This window comes from Corvus kubaryi, unplaced genomic scaffold, assembly GCF_017639235.1.
Source record: "Corvus kubaryi isolate FWS band 111438036 unplaced genomic scaffold, C.kubaryi_AGA036_p1.0 37264, whole genome shotgun sequence".
NCBI lineage: Eukaryota > Metazoa > Chordata > Aves > Passeriformes > Corvidae > Corvus > Corvus kubaryi.
The window spans coordinates 1,702,106-1,722,105 of NW_024581079.1; the positions used below are offsets into that span (position 1 = coordinate 1,702,106).

General features: G+C 57.9%; 1 protein-coding gene across 6 annotated transcripts; it reads right to left on the reverse strand.

Moving 5' to 3' along the window:
- Positions 1-825: 825 nt before the first annotated feature.
- TRPM2 (transient receptor potential cation channel subfamily M member 2) lies at positions 826-19,156 on the reverse strand. Of its 6 annotated transcripts, none has more exons than XM_042024629.1 (33): positions 18,903-19,156; positions 17,261-17,527; positions 16,857-16,942; positions 16,284-16,452; positions 15,650-15,830; positions 15,072-15,238; positions 14,379-14,559; positions 13,705-13,766; positions 13,321-13,521; positions 12,874-12,976; positions 12,531-12,652; positions 11,174-11,524; positions 10,623-10,760; positions 9,903-10,032; positions 9,472-9,617; positions 9,227-9,339; positions 8,920-9,133; positions 8,199-8,317; positions 7,767-7,899; positions 7,459-7,630; positions 7,020-7,203; positions 6,661-6,839; positions 6,379-6,511; positions 6,181-6,268; positions 5,508-5,595; positions 5,010-5,161; positions 4,427-4,503; positions 4,235-4,336; positions 3,881-3,967; positions 3,614-3,788; positions 2,997-3,098; positions 2,394-2,510; positions 826-2,126 (listed from the first exon to the last, which is right to left on the reverse strand). In XM_042024629.1, the coding sequence occupies exons 2-33, from the start codon at positions 17,453-17,455 to the stop codon at positions 2,001-2,003; spliced, it is 4,593 nt and encodes a 1,530-aa protein (XP_041880563.1). In that variant the 5' UTR covers positions 17,456-17,527; positions 18,903-19,156; the 3' UTR covers positions 826-2,000. The 6 variants fall into 6 exon arrangements, with proteins under 6 accessions (XP_041880563.1, XP_041880562.1, XP_041880565.1 ...); XM_042024628.1 differs by having other exon boundaries at positions 8,920-9,136; XM_042024631.1 differs by having other exon boundaries at positions 3,614-3,719; positions 18,903-19,155.
- Between the last annotated feature and the right edge of the window lie 844 nt (positions 19,157-20,000).

Below are 20,000 nucleotides of genomic sequence, written 5' to 3' on the forward strand. Positions count from 1 at the left end.
GGTGCTGTGCGGTGCGGTGCTGTGCGGGTGCGGTGCTGTGCGGTGCTGTGCGGGTGCTGTGCGGTGCTGTGTGATGCGGTCCGGCCGCGATCGCGCTGGCCCCACCTGTTGCCGGGCCGGGCGGTCCCGCCGCGGCGGCACCGGGCGGTGCGGGGGCGGTGCGGGGGTGGTGCGGGGGCGGGGGGATGAGGGGACCAGGGTGGTGGGACAGCCAGGCAGCACCCCCTCGGGGCTGCGGGAGAGTGGCCGCGTGGAGCCCCGATGTGCTGAAATTAAGTGCTGCTAATGAGAGTTCAGCTATTTTTCGGAGGCTGCGGTCCGGGCTGCGCGTCTGGAAGCTTCATCAGCTGCTGTACCGCACGATCTTCCCTCCCCGGCCGTGCCCCGGCCTGCACCTCCCCGGGGCACGTGGGCTCTCAGCAGATGGTCTCCTGTCTCCCTCGGTGACAGGAGGCCAGGAGCAGGCATGGAACAGTCCAGGAGCAATGGGAGAAGGTGCTGTGCCATCACTTTGGAGCACAGCTCCCATACCAGCTCTAAACGGATCAAGTCGTCTCCATCACCCTGGTCTGCTGCAGGGTGTTCCTGCCCAAGGCAGGGGGCTTGGAATGAAATGATCATTAAAGTCCCTTCCAACCCGAACCATTCTGTGATTCATCCATCACTGGGGGTCAGTCTACAGGCAAAGTGAGTTTGTACAACAAGATTGGGGTGGGAATTGGGCTTATCCTGGAAGTGAGCTCCAAGCGTGGCCTCCACAAACAGCCTGCATGGCCTCCAGGAACAGCCCCTGGTTCAACAGCCATAAGACACCACCAGCCTGCAGTTGTTTAATACATGGTTTATTGAGCTGGGTTGAATACATTGCCAGACTGAGCCTCCTCCCCTTGCCAAACCCCAATGCGTCACTGGTGAAACTGCAGTTGTGCTGTGGTGGCCACCAGTGTGGGATGAGCAGCCTTGGCTGCCAGTGTCTGATCCACTGGGAGAAGGTGGGGGACCTGAAATCCCTTCCTGAGCAGTCCCAGGCATAACATGCCACCGTGAGGCTCTTCTGGATGATCAAAAAATGTGTCCACTGGGCCTTGTTCCCCCCATGGCAGGCAACAGAAAATGTGAATGAAAGACCCTTTAAAGCAGGGATCGACACACTGATGTCCCCTCTCCTGTCCCTGCCTGCCCAAGGAACCACAGGGCATGGATCACCCGTGTCCCAGCAAGCTGCCCCTTTCCATCCATGTGCACGAGGAGATGGGGACAGGCAGGTGACGTTTAGCTGGGGCCTTGGCTCAGAGGGAGGAAGGAAGTTTAGCTACAAGCCAGTGCTCAGCATACACACGCAGGATCACGTATCAGTTTGGGGCATGGCAGGTGGGCCTGTGCAGAGCTATGAAACCATAGGTATATGAGCCAAGAGCTGCCCACACTTTCAGAAGTGCTGGATCACAGCTCAGGACCATGTTGTTGGGTCTGAGGCAACCAGAGATATGGGTACAGCAACCACAGGAGTGACTCCAAGCCTTGTCCAGAGCAATGCTTTGGGATCTGTGGCAGTGGGGCTGCCAGGGCTCAGAGAAGGAGCAGGGAGCAGTGATGGATATTCTGGCAGAGGGATAGCTGGGATGGGTGAGCCCTCAGTGCCCATCCCAAAGCCAAGAGCAGGTTGGAGGGGACAGAAGGACCATCTCACAGCAAAAGCCCTGTGGCTCTGTGTGGCCCAAGCTCCAGGCCAGTGCTGTGGGCTGATGTGGAAGCACCAAGACACAAGCTGGGGCTGAGCTTGGTGGCTCAGGTGACTGGGATGCACTGCCCAGGCAGCCCCTGCCCCCAGGGAGGGGGCACTTTTCCTCCCAGCCACCTGCAGCATACATTCACAGAGGCACCCAGAGTACCTCAACTCCAGCAGCTCGCATGTTCTCACAGGTGAGCTGGGGTGGAGCTGCAGGTCCCAGCCAGACCCTGGTCTGGGGCAGCAGGAGCCCTGGCCTGTGCATGAGGCCTCAGTAGTAGGCACCGAGGAGGGTTGAGACCTTGTGCAGGAGCTCCTTGTGGTTGGCGTGCAGGGGGATCCTCTTGTCCAGCACCTGCCAGCGGATGCACAGCTCTGGGTCGCAGCCCTGGAGGAACTGGAAGGGGACAGATGTCAGGCATGTGCTGCCAGCAAGGGGCCATGCCAGCCACGCTCAACAGCCCCTCTAGTCCCCAGCCTCCTGCCCTTTCTTTTCAGGGCACACACTGAGGTGCCACCCCACGTTCATCCCCATGTTCTTCCCCCACTGCATGCAGCCAGAGAATCCCAGTCCTGTGGAGATCTGGGTCTGGAGATCTGGCTCCTGCACCCCAGGCCCGCTGTGGGCCAGGTCAGGGAGCCCTCAGGGGTGACAGCCCTGTACCGAATTCAGCCGCTTCATCTCCACGTCGTTCTGGGTGTCGAAGTGCACGCTGATGGCGACCGTCTCCACCCAGGCGTTATCTGTGTTGCGTGGGTCGTCGAGGTACCCCTTGTGTACCTGTGCATGGAGATGCCACACAAGCAGAGCCCTCATCACCTCTCTGAAGGCACCCTGGGGGCCCTGGGGGTGGGTGGGGCATTGTCCTGCAGCTCTTCTGCCCTGCTGGAGTTCTTCCTTCTGCCCTGTTCCCACTACAGCTGGAGCCATGGGGAGTCACTGCGGCAGGCACAGACACTGGTGTGGGCAGCCTTCCCCTGGGGTCTCTGGGCTGCTCCCTGACCCCCACACGTGCATTATGGCATGTCTTCACCTCCCCTAGCCCTTCCTCTCTGGTGGGAGCTGCTGCCAAGAGGTGACGCACCCTGCTCCTGTACCCTGGGTCACACCACGATGTCCACATGTCCCCGTGCTGTGGTGATGTCCCCATGTGCCTGTACCACCATGACACCTGTGTGTCCCTGTGCTGGGGTGATGCCCACATGCCCCTGTAGCCCTGAACCTTCCTGTGGCCCGATACCACAGAGACACCTGTGTGCCACCCACCTCAGTGCCTTGTTTCAGCAGGTTCTGGAACTGGGGCCAGAACTCCCGGCGCAGGATCCACTTGAGCTTCAGTGGCAGTGTCTCACCTGGCTCCAGTGACCCCTGTGCCAAAGCAGATGTCAGCTATGGGGCCTGCCATCAGCACAGCCCAGCCTCCCTCCCTGCCACCAGCTTGGCCATCAGGCAGTGGCCTGCCACCACTGCAGAAGATACCACGAGGTCTGCTGGTGCCTCCCATCCTCCCTCTCCTGCCCAAAGTCCTCAGCTCTGCCCAAGCGGATGTCTGAGTTTGCCTGATCCAATGTCTGCCAAAGGATGTTTTGCCACTGACTTAACAGGCTCACATGAAGGACATGTGAGGATTGAAGCCGCGGAGGGGGAGCAGGGAGAGGCAGGAGACAGCAGGTCAGGGTGGGGGAGTGTGTGCAGGGAGCACCCCTGGCATGCAGAGGCTCTGCAGGAGGGGCAGAGGTACCTCCTCAGCCACGGCTGCCACATGCCTGTGGTTCCCCCTTTCTGTGGGACTTTCTTCCTTGCTCCCTCCCTCCCTCCCTCTCTCTCTCTCTCCCATCTCCTCAGCTCCCTCTGCACCAGCCCTGGCTTCCACCAGCTCTTACCCCAGGCAGAGCCCAGACATCTGACAACGGATATTGGGCCACCAGGACTTCCAGCATCTTCTTCAGGCTCTTCCTTATAATGGACCCATCCAAATTCCTCCTCCAGCTGTGAGAGAGGCCCCTGCCATGCTGCAGCTGGACTTGGCTCCCCTCTGCCCAGCAGTGGTCACACTGGCTGTGCGGGGTTTGGCCAGGTCTCTGAGGTGACCCCATGCCCCCTTTTCCACGCCGCGTCCTCAGCCCCGTGCTGGAGCAGGACACACTCACCGGGTCACAACAGGGTGCAGGGCATGGTTGGGCCCAAAGCAGTGCAGCTTCCCACGGCCTCGCAGCCCCGTCCTGCCCATGGGGTTCCTGCCAGAGTGAGAGTGAGGGGGCTGGGGCAGCGCCAGACTCCCTCTGTGCACCCCTATAACACTTCCCTGCCGCTGCACCCCATGTCTTTTGGGGTGTTTCCTTTGGGGTCAGCCCTAAGGACAATGCACGCAATTATCCCTGCCCCACCATTAGCCGTTGGAAAGTGGGAACAGGATGGATGTGCCCAGGCACCCCTGGCCTCTCCGTGTCCCAGTGCTTTGCCTCCCCCCTGGCTCCCAGCGAGCCCGTGGCGGTGGCACTCACAGTGGCAGCCCGTCCTGCACGGCGTAGAGCCCGTGGAAGCTCTGCCGGTCGATCAGCCCGTCCATGGTGTTGTAGTTGATCTTCAGGAGAGACTCCAAGGAGCTGGAGGGTGGGAGGCAGCCCGGCAGGGAGGGCTGGCTGTGCCACCCAGGGAAGGGGTGGAGGGCTGCGGAGCCGTGGGGGGAGACTCACAGGCTGAAGGGGTCCTGCACAGCCATGTCCTTGTGGTCGGCCGAGTAGGCAGGGGGGTCGTAGAGTGGGAAATCCACCTGCACAACACATGGCTGTGTGAGCCCCCAGCTTGTGCCCCTGCTCTCACAGCAGAGAGGTTCTGGGACCCCGGGAACACCTTATGCCCCAGTCTCTTCCTCTGCCCAATTTGTGGCATCACTCCCCAAGTGATGCTCCAGGCTCTTCTGGGGGCTGAGCTCAGGGCCTTGGCTGGAGGGCTCACACCCCCGTGGAAGGCAGTGCCAGATCCTGCCCTGGACCCTGACCCTGAGGCAGCTGTGCTTCAGGAAATGCAGAGGTGGGTGGTTATACCCTCTGTGTCCAACCAAGCATCCCCAGGCATTCCTAGCACTGCAGATCCTAGCAGGAATGATGCCATTTTCTCTGGGGGAGCCTCAAGCAGTGACTCCAGGAAGCCAAAGGTTCCAGGGCTGGGAAGAACAAAAGTTCTCAAATGGGATGATGGGTTCCTCTTCCCACCACTGTCAGGATATGCCTCAAGCCTCCTCCTCCCAGCCCCACTGCCCAGTGTCACAGCTCCTACCTCCCAGGGCACCTTCTCATCTGGCACAGGGAAGCGGAGAGTGTGAGACCCAGGGTACAGGAGGTTTCGGGCAAGCACGTGGTACGGGGGCTGGCTCTCCTCGGGTCTCCCTGCCAGGTCAATCTCCTTGGTGTCCAAGGCTTTGGAGGAGCCTGTGAGGCAGACACAGACAGCAGGGTGCCATAAAGCAGGGCACCAAGTCCAGCACTGTGGACCGGGGCTCTGCTGAGGGGGCTGGCTGGGTGTCTCCATGGGGATGCTGATGTCCCCTGGGGACGTGGACCTTGGCTCCCCTTCTGGCAGGCCCTGGAAGAAACCCCAGGGAGGGTGAGAATGCACTCAGAAGGGGCTGGATGACCTCATGGAGACATCAAACCTCCCAGAACCAAAGGAACCTCTGCCTCACTGCTTGACAGAGGGGTGTGAGGGGCTGCTCAGCCCCTGTCCAGGGCCCAAGGCTTCCCCGGTGCTGCTGGGGAGGAGTCGGGCCCCGCTTACCCACGGGCGGCACATCCTCGCCTGAGCTGAAGCCATTACCCCTCAGCGCCTGCATCATCCACCTCAGGGCCTGGGCACTCTGCTGCACCTGCAGGGCACAGGAGAGGGTCACCCCGGCCCCACTGCCCCCCGAATACCATGGAATTCAGCCCTGTCAGCGGGCAGGGAATGCTGCCCTTGGCACTGCCTGCTGCACCCTGCGGGCAGCAGTGGTCCTGGCTGGGTCCTGATTTTTGCCTTGGAAAACCTTCTCCAGGGAAATATTTTTACAAAGCAGGTGGAAAGGGAAATGGAAACAGGATATGGCAGGGCTGGGCCGGCTCCCTGGGCATCCCACTGCTCGTGCAGCTCCAAAGGGAGGGGACAGAGAGTCTGTGTCCCCAGGAGGTCTGGAGGGTCCTCTCAGGCCAAGGAGAAGAGCTGGGTCAGCTCTAACTGTTTGGGTGGCTAGTGGAGGCAGTGGCCCATCCCACCACATCCCATCTGCATCTTGTTTACTTTGGGGTCAAACAGAAGTATTCCTATAAACCTTTTCCCCTCAGATGCTGACGGCAATGAAACTCGAACTCTCTCAGAGGGTATTGATTCAGAGAGATTTTGTGCTCTGGTTCGATTGACTCAGGCCCTGGAAAAATTTCACCTTTCTTGGGTAGTTGCCTTCGTTTTGCCTCACCTGGTCCTCCAGAGAGCCCAGTCTTTGCTCCACTACCCCTGTCCTCTTCACCCGGTCCAAGTCCAGCAGCTCTGCCAGTACATCAACCCTGGAGGGACAGGGCTGGTTCGAACACCCTCGACAGCCACTGATCCCAACTCTTCCCTGCCCAGGACATGGAAGGACAGAAAGAACATCCTTTCTCAGGAGCATCAGTACCTCTGTGCAATGTCCCGGATCATCTGCTCCGTGTTCTGCTTCTCCTGGCACTGCTGGTGCTGCAGGTAGTTCTCCTTCAGGTACATCTCCCACGAGAGAAGGGCAGCTTCTTCGTTCTTCTCCAGCTTCTCCTCTGCCGAAGGAAGGGGATGGCAGTGCTGTCACATCTCTGGGCATCCCAAACCCCAGGACCACAGCCCGTATGCCCAGCCTTGTGCCTCGGCACATGGCACCATGCCCTGAGGCGGGGGCAAAGGGAAGGAGGGGGATGCTGGTCCTCACTGAGCTTGTGGTGCGTGGCCGGCCGGCGGAGCAAGCCCCGCCGGACCAGGAGCTGCAGGTGGTTGAGCAGGATGAGGGGTGGGGGCGCGGGTGGGCGGCCGTGGTACTCCTCGATCAGGTCGTGCCGCTGGAACTTCCAGATCTGGTCCGTGTGCTCCTGCACCTGCTGGAAGGTGTAGCTGGGGCAGAGCCCAGGTGTCAGGCATGCCGTGGGGATGAGGGGGCACATCGTGTCTGAATGGTGTCCCAGTTCCACCCACCTCCCTGATCAGCCCTGACCTGCCATGACCTCCACCACATCCATAACTCCCAAGTGGGATCCCACTACTTCCACCACATCTAGAGCCCCCCAGACTCACTTGAACATGGCGATGAGGAGGTTGAGGAGGAGGATGTTGGTGAAGAGCAGGTACAGGCACAGCAAGATGACCGTCAGCCATTCTGGGAAGATGGGTTTCTTGTTGTCCGCATTTGTCTCTGGACACTTGGGCTTGTAGGGGTCAGTCCCATTGGGGCTGCACTGGTCGATGTTGAAGTTGACCCCTGTGGGAGAGCACAGCGTGACTCTGTGGTGGCCAAACCTCAAGTGTCTTGGGGAGCACATTCTGCTCTCAGAAAGTAGCCAGCATCCAGGGAGCTTAGCACCAGGCAGGGATTTGACCTCCATCTGCGTCATCCCAGGTGCTCTGTTCGCTGTGTGGGACTTCCATGGGCCAACAGGGCATTAAGTTCGGTACATCAGCTTTGTCACAGCCACCCTGCTCGTGCCATGCTCTGTCACAGGCCAGAGTCCCTTACCATCGATGTAGGAGGGAATCTGCCCAAAGATGGTCAGGTAGGAGTGATAGACCACGCCACGGAAAAGCCACTCCACGCGTTCCTCGTTGTGGATCAGGATAGCCTGCTTGGCCACCCCAAAGGACACCACCCACACTGCCAGCAGGAAGAGAAAGAAGAAGACATCCTTCATCTGCAAAGACAGAGGGGAAGGATAGCTGTGTGCTGGAGCAAGCCCCTCTCCAGGATGGGATAACATGGGTGGCATATCCAGCTGCTCTAGCAGGATGGTCCAGCATCACCCTGGCATGACAGAGGGGAGCTCTCACCATGCGCTTCACAATGATGATCTTGGGCCCCAGTGTTTTACTGACTGTGAAAATGTGCATCAGGCGCAGGCAGAAAATGATAAAAGCCAGGGACAGTATGATGCGCCCAGGATATAATGTTGATGGGATCAGCCTGGACACGGAAGAGAGGAAAGGCAACACCTCAGTGCCACTATAGAACCATATAGGATCATTTGGGTTGGAATCACTGTGAGGGTGGGGAGGCCCTGGCACAGGGTGCCCAGAGAAGCTGTGGCTGCCCCATCCCTGGCAGTGTCCAAGGCCAGGCTGGACGGGGCTTGGAGCAACCTGGGATAGTGGAAGGTGTCCCTGGCAGGGGGTGGGACTGGGTGAGCTTTAAGGTCCCTTCCAACCCAACCCATTCTGCGATTCCGGGATTCTATGAAAATACTACTGAGCTCTGCAGCTCACCTGCAAGTCAGCCCTGCGATAAAGACCAGAATGGCGCAGATGTCCAGCTTATTCCAGAAGTCCTTGATGTACAGGGAAGCCATTTTCACTACCCCGAGTCCATCTGGGTCATACAACAGCTGTCGGGAAGAGAGGAAGGGCTGGGTGTAAGATACTCGTGTGCCTCAGAGAGGAGAGAGACCACACAGATCATCTGGCCATCTCTGGACACTCTCGCTGACCCAAAGGTAACCTGAACTTATGAGGTTTTCTTTACGGGCATGGGAGGAGCATGGGGACACCTGGGAAGGAGCATGGGGACACCTGGGACATTGGGGTTCTTCAGGCTGGAGGAGAAAGGCACTGAGATGTTGAAGCAAAAGCTGAAAAATCTCAAATGTCAAGCAAAGCCTGGAAATCCTGCTGGGAATTCACCCAAAGGAAGTGCTCCCTCCATCTCCTGACGTTCCCAAAACGGACACCAGACACGTCCTGGGCAAAGCCCACCAGACCTACAGCATTTTCTTCTGCAAATATACAGGGCCAAGCCAGATGCAGCTAAGGAGAATCCCTGGCCTCAGAGCTGGGGGATCTGGTGGTCCCACGTGCTGGGACCTCTCTGAATAGGTGGTGACATGAGAAGCAGCATGGGAACATGAGCTGTGTGGGACCTCCCAGGAGCACCCAGAGGGGTGTCTCTCCTCCTCTGCCACCTCCCAGCCTCAGCTCTGCCTGCCCACACCTGGCGGGTCTCCTCGCACACCAGGGAGAAGAGCCAGAAGTAGATGAGGTATTCCCGCCAGGTTGGCATCGGCTGGAAGTCAACCATCAGGACGTATGCGAAGAGCAGGAGGAAGGTGAAGTAGGAGAGGATGTTCATGAGGAAGATGACGATGGGTGCTGTGAAGAAGGCTCGGAGACGTGTCAGGCAGCCCATGGGCTGCAGCCTCTTCTCCCTGCTGAGAGCAGGGAGGGATGTGGGCTCGGCTGCCCAGGGGATGCCGCAGCAGCTTCCCCCAGCCAGAGGAAATCCCTGCTGCCAGGAGTACCTGAAGGTGATGAGGTTGGTGTAGAGCAGGGGGAAGAACAGCATGCACGTAATCACCCGCCAAAGCCCGTTGTCCACACACAGCTTCCCCCACCAGACCTTGGTTAGAAAAGCCTGTGAAGAGGGAGCAAGAGGAGTGCTGGTTACAGAGGCTGCAGGGCAGAGTCCCACTGCTGCCCACGAGGAACTCTGGATCTTGGGGGCACTTGCGCACATTCCCTCCAAGGGCCGCTGCTGGGAGCCCACCTGGACACCCCCATGGGACACAAAATTCATGTTCTTGGCCTCCAACGCCAGCTGCAGACAGGTTGTCTTCCCCCAGGCTTCAGAGACACGGGTGAGAAGCTTCTGGGCTCTCTCTTCATCCTTGCGGTAGCAGTCTGTGAACACGCCTGGAGGGGCCGGTACCAGGAAGATGAGGCTGAGCTCTGGGGCCAAGCACCCACAGAGTCACCCTTCGAGCAGGATCGGGACATTGCACCACACAGTGGTACTCGCTGCACTCCCACCACCATGCAGGCACAGCCTTTGGAGCATCATGGCCCTGACTGTGAGGATGGGACCCTCATTTATCACCCCCCAGCCATCTCCTGGGTAAAGCTCACCAGCCCTATGGGGTGCAGGAGCAGCTCTGGGGTGCAGGAGCAGCTCTGGGGTGCTGGTGCCCTCCCACTCACCAATTGCCTTGTGCTCGTACTCCTCAGCCAGGGCCAGCATGTCATCGGTGGTGTCCGTGTCCTCCTCCTCCTTGGCCAGCTCCTTCAGGATTTTGCTGCAGGCCAGCGCAGCTGCCATGCAGTCCTGGCTCTGGCGCAGAAGAGGATAAGGAAAGCATGGACACTCTGTCTGTCAAGTCCCAGAAGTCCTGACAAGCCCTCCCCAGCTCCCACAGGAGGGAAGGAGGGTGTCCCAAGCAGATGGGTGCTCAGGATGGACAGCTTGCCATGACAAGGGCTAAGCCAAGCTCGCCTCTGGATAACCCACTGCCACGGGGAATTTGTGGGATGCCTTGGCTGATGGGACAGAGTGACTCCTTGGCATGTTCACTGTGCCACCAGCTACACTGTCTCTTGTCCCGGAATGCTGTTCATGGGTGGAAGCCTTCTCCACCTCAGCTGCCGTGTCCCTGTGTGCTCTCTCAGCCTGACTAGCCCACTTCTGGCCCAACACATCCCCTCTACCTTTTGGCTGGGAAGGGAGGGGGGGATCTGGCCTCATGGTGTGGCAGGGGATGGGCACCAAGTGCCCTCAGGCTGGCTCCTGTTTGGCTGAGGTCAGGCTCAGGGCAGCTCTCTCACTATCCCAAATCCCAGCAGTTTCCACTGTTCCCCTCGGGGCTGGGAGGTGTGGCTTCATATGAGCCCCTCAGCCATGACAGGAGCTCTGAGCTGTGATACCTGGGCCCAGATGATTTCTGCCAGCTCCTTGCGGTTCTGGACCACGGCCCAGATGAGCAGGTCCCGGACGGGGTCCATGGTGAAGGTGACTCGGCCAGCAGAGCGCTTGCAGAGGGACCGGAGACTTGACCCCTGCACCTGCAAGGTGTGCAGTGCTCAGACCTGCTCCCTCAGCACAGAGCCACTCAAACCCTGGGTGCTGCCTCCACCACCCATGGAAAGGACTTTGCCCAGATAGAGGGGTGGCCAAGACTGGACTCATCCTGGTAATTCCACTTTTTCTAGGGCTGGGATCATGTGGAGCTGTGCACCCACCCCACTGGGTCCCGCGCACCAGCATCACACAACCACACAGTGCTACAGCTGTAGGAAGGTGGGTATTGCACCTGGAATGCAGGGCAGATGACTTGGGCGGGGCTTTAAGGCACTTTAAACAGGATTATTGAGCAGACGAGAGGACAGAGACCCAGCTGCAACCCCCAGGACTGCTCCCTGAGCCAGTGTCCCCTCCCTGCCGCGCCCCTGCCGCCAGGTAACCTGGAGATGCGTACGTTCAGCTTGATGTGCGGCACGGGGATGGAGAGCCGGGGCCGCTCCGTGTGCTTGGGCTTGGGGTACAGCGGCTGTGTGGAGCAGCCCAGCAGCTCCCGCAGCACCTGGGAGACGTGGTGCATCTGGAGCCTTGGCATTTTGGAGCCGGCTGTGTGCTCTCTCTCCTCCAGCAGCACCTTCTGCAGCTTGCTGTGGAACAGGCAGGACGGGGCCAGGTTGTCGTAGAGGTAAACCAGGGTGTCCCAGGTGACAAACTCCTTGAGACGCACTCCCTGCTCCAGGAACAGCTTCACAAACTCTGGCTTGTTGGAAATCAGGGCAGCTGCCATCACGGGGTGGAGATCTGAGGGCTGGCAGGCCGGAGGCAGAGGTGAGGGGCTCTGTGGTCTCAGAGCAGGACCCTACCCTGCTCCTCACTTGGGGGGAGGATTTTATCCCTGAGCACACGAGGAGTCCCTGGATGTGGAAGAGCATCTGGGATGCATTAAGACTCGTGGGACATTCCCAGGGAGTTAGAAGAGGGCACTCTTCTCTGGCAGTGGAGCCCTCTGCCCCCTTGGCTGCTGGGCAGAGGGATGGGTAGAGTAGCCCAAGTTTATGAATATCACAAAATCACAGGATGGTTTGGGTTGGAAGCTCATCTCATTCCAATCCATGGCCAGGGGCAGGGACACCTTGCAGGTGTGCAGGTTGCCAGCCTGACCTTCAACTTCTCCAGGGATGGGGCACATATCCTCAAATGCTTCACTTTTGGGTTCCTGGTTCCCACCAGCCATTCCCAGTCCTATCAAAGGTATGTGGGCTGGGGGAACCCAAACTGTTGACTGAAACAGGAAAATCCCTTCCAAGTCCCACAGCCCCAACAGAAAGGACAGACAACCTTGCTCAGCCTCGACTTCCCAACAGCAGGATCAGGCATGGGATGGCAGAGCTGGCCCCTGCCCCACTCTGTAGTAAGGTGTGAACAGGGAAGCGCCAGGCTGGGTGAGATTTTAGAGACAAATTGCTATTTGAGCAGTGACCACAGGGCAGAGCTGTCAAGAGGTATTTTAAGTTCTACATGGGTCTTTAAAAACACTGGTTTTGAACAAAATACCAATTGTGTTTGTGTGTGTTTAGCTAAAAACACTGGGTTTGAACCAAATACCAATTGTCTTTGTGTGTGTTTAGCTCTGCTTTGGGGGTTTGAGAGCATTTTTGAAGAACAGCCCCAGTTAATGCACTGGGAGTTCAGGGTCCAAGAGAAATCCCTTTAAAATTCTCCCCAGTCATGGCCAAGGTGAGAAGTGCCCTCCATATCCACAGGCCTGACAAGCTGTAAGCCTGACCAGACAAGCAGCACAGGTACGGCCTTACCTTCCAGTCATGGTCATCGGTGAAGATCTCGCTTCGGGCAATGTCCACCCTGTTCCAGGCCACAGCCAACTTCAGCTGGTGGTCCCAGTTCTCACGACCAAAGTGGTCCTGGTTTCGGGATGCTGCATGCAAAGGGCATGGGTCAGAACAGAGGATCATCCGGTGAGAAGACACCACATGGAAGCCTCCTTGGAGGTGTGGCCCTTTGGATAATCATCTCTCCCCAGTAACAAGCTTTGGGCAGTTCTTTGGTCACCCCATAAGTCCAGTAGCAGTAGGAGGTGACTTGACCCCCATCCTGTTCACCTTGTCCCATCCTCACCGGAAGGCTCCCCTGCCTCACCTTTGAAGAGGGCCTGGAGGATGGCCACATCCACGTCCTGCTGGCCGTATTTGCCCTCTCTGAAGATGGTCAGGAGCTGCCGGCTCCGCACTATGTCTTGGATCTACAAGGAGAGCCGTGGGCAAGCAATGAGCAGCAGCAGCTCCTCCCTGCTGCTTCCCACAGGCCCCTGCACTGTGCAGGGCAATTCCTCCGTCGCCTGCAGAAACCCTGTGCTGTGTCCTCTTCATGGAGAGGGTTGGTCACAAACACTCCCTCTGTGCCCAAAGGCAGCAGGCAGTGGAGGAGCAGAGCTTGAGCCCTTGGGGTGCCCACCAGGACAATGATGAGGATGGCTGGGGGCAGATGAGCCTTAAACGTCCTGCTGGGACCCTTGCTGCTCATGGGCCAGGACCCCTGGGACCCCTTTGGTGTCCCAAAGCTCGGAGGAGCCTGCAAGGGACTCACCTTCTTGGTCCACTCCACCAGTTTGCTCTCGGTGAAGAGCTCATAGGTGTCGTGGAAGAGGATGCTCAGTTTCTTCTGGATCAAGGCGATGGTTATCTTGGCCACGGGCAGATTGGCCACCTGGGCGATGACATCGGCCACACGGCCGGACCCTTCCACAATCACACAGGGGGTCCCGTTGGTGATGGCGTTGTAGATGGTCTGCAACAGAGCAGGGAGGTTGGTCCTGATCCCACCCAGACACACCAGCAGACCCTCTCTGAGCTTGGGTCACCAGCGCTGCTCCCAGCACTCCTGTCAGTGTGGCACCACTGAGAGCAGCACCCTGGGAAGGAGCTGTCCCTCCTCCACCCCCTCCTCAGCTTGCCACAAGCGGTTCCTTACATCAAGAGTCCCAGGGCCTCCTTCCAGCACCACACACACGATGGGGATCTTGATAGCCACGCCTGCAGGGAAGCAAAATCCAGGGTCACCTTCTCATAGGGCTGATCCCCCCCACACGGTCTCCTCTGAGTGGTGGAGTGCGAAAGGCAAGGTGGGAGCACTGTCCCTGAAGTGTCAGGCTTCAGGAGAGGGGAGGAAAACCATGCCCAGGGATTGTCTGGCAGGGCAGGTCAGAGACGTGGTGGGATTTTTGGGGGTGTTTTGTGCAGGGACAGGAGTTGGACTTGGGGATCCTTATGGGTCTCTTCCAGCTCAGGGGATTCTGGGGTTCTGTGAGCACACGTGTGCATGTGTTATAACAGGATATCCTTTGCACAGTGAGAAGATGATGCCTGGAAGCTCCTTTGGGACCCTTTGGGAGAAATTACTCTCCCTGATCAGCTCAGCATCACGAGGTTTGGGGACTCCTTTAGTGATCCCATAAGTCTGGCAGAGGAAGGTTCTTTGATCTGTGTCGCTGAGGAACCAGGTTCCACATTTATCATGGCAATCCTCTCAGACCCTGTGCCTGGATCCTCTGGGGAAGCCACAGCCTCTTGCTGGAGCCCAGGAAGGACACCATTCCAGGGGGAGGGGCCATCCCTGCCTCAGGCTGGGCTGTGCATTGCCATTACCTCCTTTCACCTTGGTCTGCTCTGAAATGAACTTCTCCAGCCTGGTCCTCAGGGGGATTTCCACCCCATACCTCCCGTGGGTGCCATCATCCACCAGGATGAAGTGGGAATGGTTGCTGTCCAGGCATGACAGGCTGCCTTGGTTCTCCTCATCCAGCACATATTCAGCAGGAAAGCCCCCCTGTAAGGTGCAGGAGGAGACACTCTGGGAGAAGCCTGGCAGAGGAGCACCAGACAGCCAACAGCACGTGGGGACAGGAATGGGTCAGCATGTGGGGCCAAACAGTCCCTGTGCCCCTGCACTGCTCACATCAGCCTTGACCCGTGCTCCACTGGCCCTCACACCCACCAGAGTCCTCCCAGGAGCACAGAACCTACTGAAGACACTGGGTAGGGTGGAGGGGCTTCTCAGCAAATACCAGCCTGGGACCATCCCTGGAAGAGTTCAAGGCCAGGCTGGAAGGAGCTTGGAGCAGCCTGGTCTAATGAAAGGTTCCCTGCCCATGACAGGGGGTGGAACAAGGTGAGCCTTAAGGTTCCTTCCAACCCAAACCATTCTGGAGTTGGGTTTTCCAGGGCTGCCAGCCCCAGTGACATCTAGAAGCACCTGTTCCCACCACAGTCCCTGGCAGGACGTCCCTGACAGCCCAGGCACAGGCAAAGCAATCCCCTCTCCAGCCTTGCGTGGCTCACCATGGGGCAGACGAGGCTGTCCCGGTTGTACACGGTCCCCCAGGTGGCAATGCCGATGGTGACGATGTCGCCCTCCTTGTGGCTGCAGCTCAGGATGAAGTCTCGCACTGCCTCTCCCACCTGTTTCATCACACCAGTGTGGGACCCCCCCGTGATGATCCAGGCTCCTGGGGGTCACAGAGGGGCATGGGAAGGGAGAGGCTCTGCCCACAGCGATCTCCCAGCCTCCCCCATATGGCTGTGTGTCCTTGGGGATGCTCCATCCCCCAGAAGATGTCTCCTCCCTGCCCTAGCAGCACATGCAATGCCTTCTTCAGCACATCTCTGAGTCCAGCTCCTTTTGAGCCTCTTGGCAGAGACTGAGCAGGAGCAGCCCATCCCTGGTGATTGTGGTCCAGGTAAGGGACCTACAGGTCTCCTGAAACAGCTCAGCATCACCAGCACAGCCCAACTTACTGAACCTGGCATGGCCAGGTACAATCGCAGGGAGACCCTCTGCATCCAGATGACCTTTAAAAGTCCCTTTCAACCCAAACTATTCCGTGATTCTGTGATTTTATTATCCTATGATCTCTTACCTGTGGTCTGGGCCACCTTGACTAGCCCTTGCCGGAAGATGTTCTTCAGCCTTGGCTTCATGATGAAGTTTTTGGCTCCCCCGGTGACTGAGATGAGCAGGTTGGGTGCGTCGAGGCCCCAGTGCTGTGTCATGAGGTGGTAGATGACCCGTGGAGGGGTATCCGAGGAGACACGCACATACTGCGAAAAAAGGGATGTGCACACGTTTTGGGCATGAACAACGGGGTCAGGGTAACAGGACACCCCCACCACAATTCCTCCTGTCCCACCAAAGAACCAGAGGCTTCCCAACACCACTCCAGAGCAGAGTCATGCTGCTGCTGCTGGTCCAGGTCTTTGTCCATGACCCTATTCCCATTCTCTTCCCTTCGAACAAACGTTCCCCAGACAAAGCTAAGGATGAGGACAGGCAACAGCCACTCCTTGAATCATGAGTCCTGTGGTTTCAGAAAGGGTCTAAGGCTGAGAGAAGGGGTCCTGTCTCAACTCTTCCATTGCTTGAACTGCCTTTGGGGCAATTCCACGCTTTCCCAACCTCCTCTCACTCAGGAGGGAAATACTCCCACGCCATCTGCCATGGCAAGACCCAACCACTGGCTCCCCACGCACCCACAGATGGGACAAACAGATCACCTTCCCTGTCTTCTGTCCCAGGCCTGTGAAGCGGATATCGCCGAAGGCATCCGTTGGCATTTCCTGGATGTGCCTGCGGGGATCCCATTCCTTCCCCAGGAAGATGGGAGGTTTGGCAGCATCGTCCAGGTGCTGTTCCCTGAGATAGCCACACTCACAAACGATCCTCCTGAAACACACCCCAACAACTTGGTTGATGACAGCTGAAACCCGAAAAGCAAAGCACAGGCATCCACATCTCCCACCCAGCTGCTCCTCCAGCTCAGAACTTGTGCAGAAACAAAGGCATTGTTTGGGGGGAAATTAAGGGGGAAAAAACCCCCTCCACTGGTAGAGATTTGGGAGAGAAATACTTAGGATGGAAATGACTGCCTGCAAAAGCATTGGAAAGGTTTTTCTCTGCACACAGAATCTCAGCTGTGTGATGACTCACCACGTGGTGGAGAACCAGTTAAAAGAGGGGTTTTAAATCCCTGTGACAGAAAGGTGGGATTTTCTGGTGCTGTAACTTTGTCACCAACCCTCACTTCTGCTCTTCTGGCAGGGTAGGGAAGGAGGGACTGTCTCACTTACCCAGAATCTGATGTCTGGGAACTTTCTACAAAATAGGTGCATTCCTTCTTCCGGATGTTTTCAGGAATCCAGGAGATGAGATTTTCCTGACAGAGCAAAAAAAGCAGCAAGGGGTCAGGGTTTCTGGAAAGAGCCAGAAGTTATGCCAGGGGCCAGACACCGTGGTGATAGGTGCTTCTTTGGGTGTGATGGATGAAAGCTCCATTGCTGTCTGCAAGGACAAAGATGTACTCCAAGGAGAGGGGATATGGGTGCTGGCCACGTACCTCAGATGTTTGGAGGTTTTCTGTCTGTCCCTAAAACTAACCTGATCGGTTATTAGTGCTCCTGTTAGTGAGACACTCATGAACACTATTTCATGTGTGTGCCCAACCGTGCCCTCTTCCAGCACCTCCTGAACTTGCCTTTTCATTGCTGCCAGTGGGGAAATGAGCCTTCCGCCTGCTCTTCGAGACGCTGCTACTGCTCTGCTGCAGGTTGGGCACCACCTCAAAGTCGCTCATCTTCCTGGGCTGTGTGGCAGGCTCATCTCCTCTCTCGGGGCACACCTTGTTCAGTTCGGAGGGGAGCACCTTGGCGCACCGGCCACGCGCGGACATGGCTCCTGTGTCTTGTGCTTCTCAGCCTCCTCTCTCCTGTTCCTAGGCTGGGAGCTCCTGAACATCCCCATCCTGAGGGCAGTGGAAGAGAATCAGAGAATCCCAGAACGGTCTGGGTTGGGAAGGGCCTTAAAGTTCATCTCATTCCACCTCCCTGCCATGGGCAGGGACACCTTCCCCTAGACCAGGTTGCTCCCAGCCCCGAGCAACCTGGGCTTCAACCAAAAAGGATGCCCACGAACCAAGAGCACTGAGGTGCCCCATCCATTGTTCCCTGGGTGGAGATTGGTCCATGGGAAACCTGCCATCCCCTCACCACAATCCTGACACAGGGGCCATGTGTGTGGTGACCAGCCTCAGCATGCACCACGCTTCCCCAGGGAAGCCCATCAATGTCCACAAAGTGGCCCCACCACTTGCAGCCTGCCAGCCTCTACCTCTCCTCACCTGCTCTCCACTGCAGGCAGCTGGGATATTTCTGGCAGCAGGGAGAGCAGAAACTAGGTCTCTTATGTGAGCAGCCTGAGCATGGCCCTGCATGGAAAATCTGGGAATATGGACACGCTGGCTGCAGAGACCGGGTGCTCCTCTGTGGAGGGGTCCTCTGTCCCCTGCAAAGGTGCCCTGAGAGCCCCAAGAGGCACATGGGCTTGCTGCAAGTAGGGGCTGCAAACACTCACAGCCCCCTTTGCTGAGATGGGAGAGCTGCTGGAGCAAAGGTGGAAATGCTCCTGGGTGTCTCTGGAGCCCGAAGGGGGATGGTGTCCTCTCAGGAGAGCTGGGATTAGGTAATGGAGGAAGCACCGGGCTCCGGTGATGCTCTGGTCAAGCTGTGCGGTCTGTGCTAAGGAGGATTTTGTCTGCTTTCTTCAAGCCAAATTCTGCATTTCAGCCAAGGGTGGGGAGTCCTTGTGGGGACAAGGAGTGCTGATGCAAAATCATGGAGCAGCAAGGAAAAGCTATTTTATCAGCCTCCCCTCAAGGATCTACACATCCCCACTGACCTTGGGAGGCAGATTTTGTCGGACTGGCTTTCCACATCAGCACAACCCCCAGCAGATCTGATTTTTGGAGAAAGAGCAGTTGAAAGAAGGTCAAATGCACTCTTAATTCCTGTTCGTGGCCCCACAAGGCAGACAGGCTCGTGGGGGCTTGGGGCATGGCCACAAGCAGCTCATAAGCCCATGCAGGAAGGGCTCCCAAGCCAGGTCCTCCAACACCTGGAATACCTGTCCTTAAGGGCTCGGGGACAAGGACAGAACCTCTCCCGCGGCACGCTCTGCCTTCCCCGCCCCCCATCCCCCCAGTTTGAGGGGTCAGGTCGTCCCTCGGTCGCACGGGGTGGTCACAGCACCCACCAGGACGGGGTGCAAGGCTGAATCCTGCCCGTGAACCTGCCCGCCCCGCCGCCCCTCCGCCGGCACGACCGCAGCGAGGCTGCCCGTACCTTCCCCGCCGCATCCTCCGGCCGCATCCCCGGCTCCTCCGCTCCGTGCCCTGCCGGAGGGATTCAGCCCCGCGTCCCTCTAGTCCGGTGGGTCATTTTGTCCCTGGAAACACAGGCGACGAGCGGAGAACAGGGCAGAGCTGCCTGCAGAGAGGAGGAGGAGGTGGCAGTCGGCTGGCAGCTTCCCAGCAAATCAGGCTGCAGAAGCGATCCCCGCCGAGGAGCTGCAGCGCCCAGGCAAGTCCCGAGTTTGCTGGAGTGGCTGAGTCACTCTCGCACTGCCCGCAGTCCGTCAGCCCCACGAGGGGCAAGACACTCGCACCCGAACCGCTGCGGGCGGAGGTGACGGGCAGGGGCTGCTCGGGGCTGGATGCTGCCGGGAAGGAGCGGCAGCCCGGCAGCGCTGATGGAGGCCCGGGTGTGCGGCAGGCTTGGTAAATGTGGTGAAAAATCCCTTCCCTAACTGTCAAGCATCCTTTTTATTACACAAGTATACAGAATTTGTGTATATATATACTATATATGTGTTAATTAAACACTGTGATGTAAAGAAGCAGTGGAGTTTTATTGCAGACTTCGTGCTGAAGTAAAACAAACAAAAGGACAGCCCGGCCCTGGAGAGAAGGGCTTTGCTTTTGGGAGGCTTAGAGCGGTCCCTGAGGGGTAAAGAACAGCTTTATCCCTGGCATGACCAAGGTACCACAGCATTCCAGGCTCTGAGACACTGCCAGCCTCATCTGGTGTCACAGGTCAGTCACTGCAGCCAGAGGGACTCAAGGACACCTGGATCGATAGACAAGCAGAAACAGGGCGCTGTTGCCAAGTTTTACTGTGGTTGGAGATGTGTTAGTGTGGGAGTCAGTGCTCAGTGAAATTGTGTTGCACCTGAGTGCTTGCTGGATGTAAGAACCTCATAAAGAACCGTATCTGTGTGCCCTGATTTGGCTGGGACATCTCATGCCCATGAATAAATATTTACACTTGTAACTCCGTGCTTCGCATCCCAACCTGGCACCTGGGTCAGCACGGGCCACATGTGAATTTTAATCGGGGAACTTTTTATTGAGGAATTTTTATCTCATTCATGTCCCACCAGAG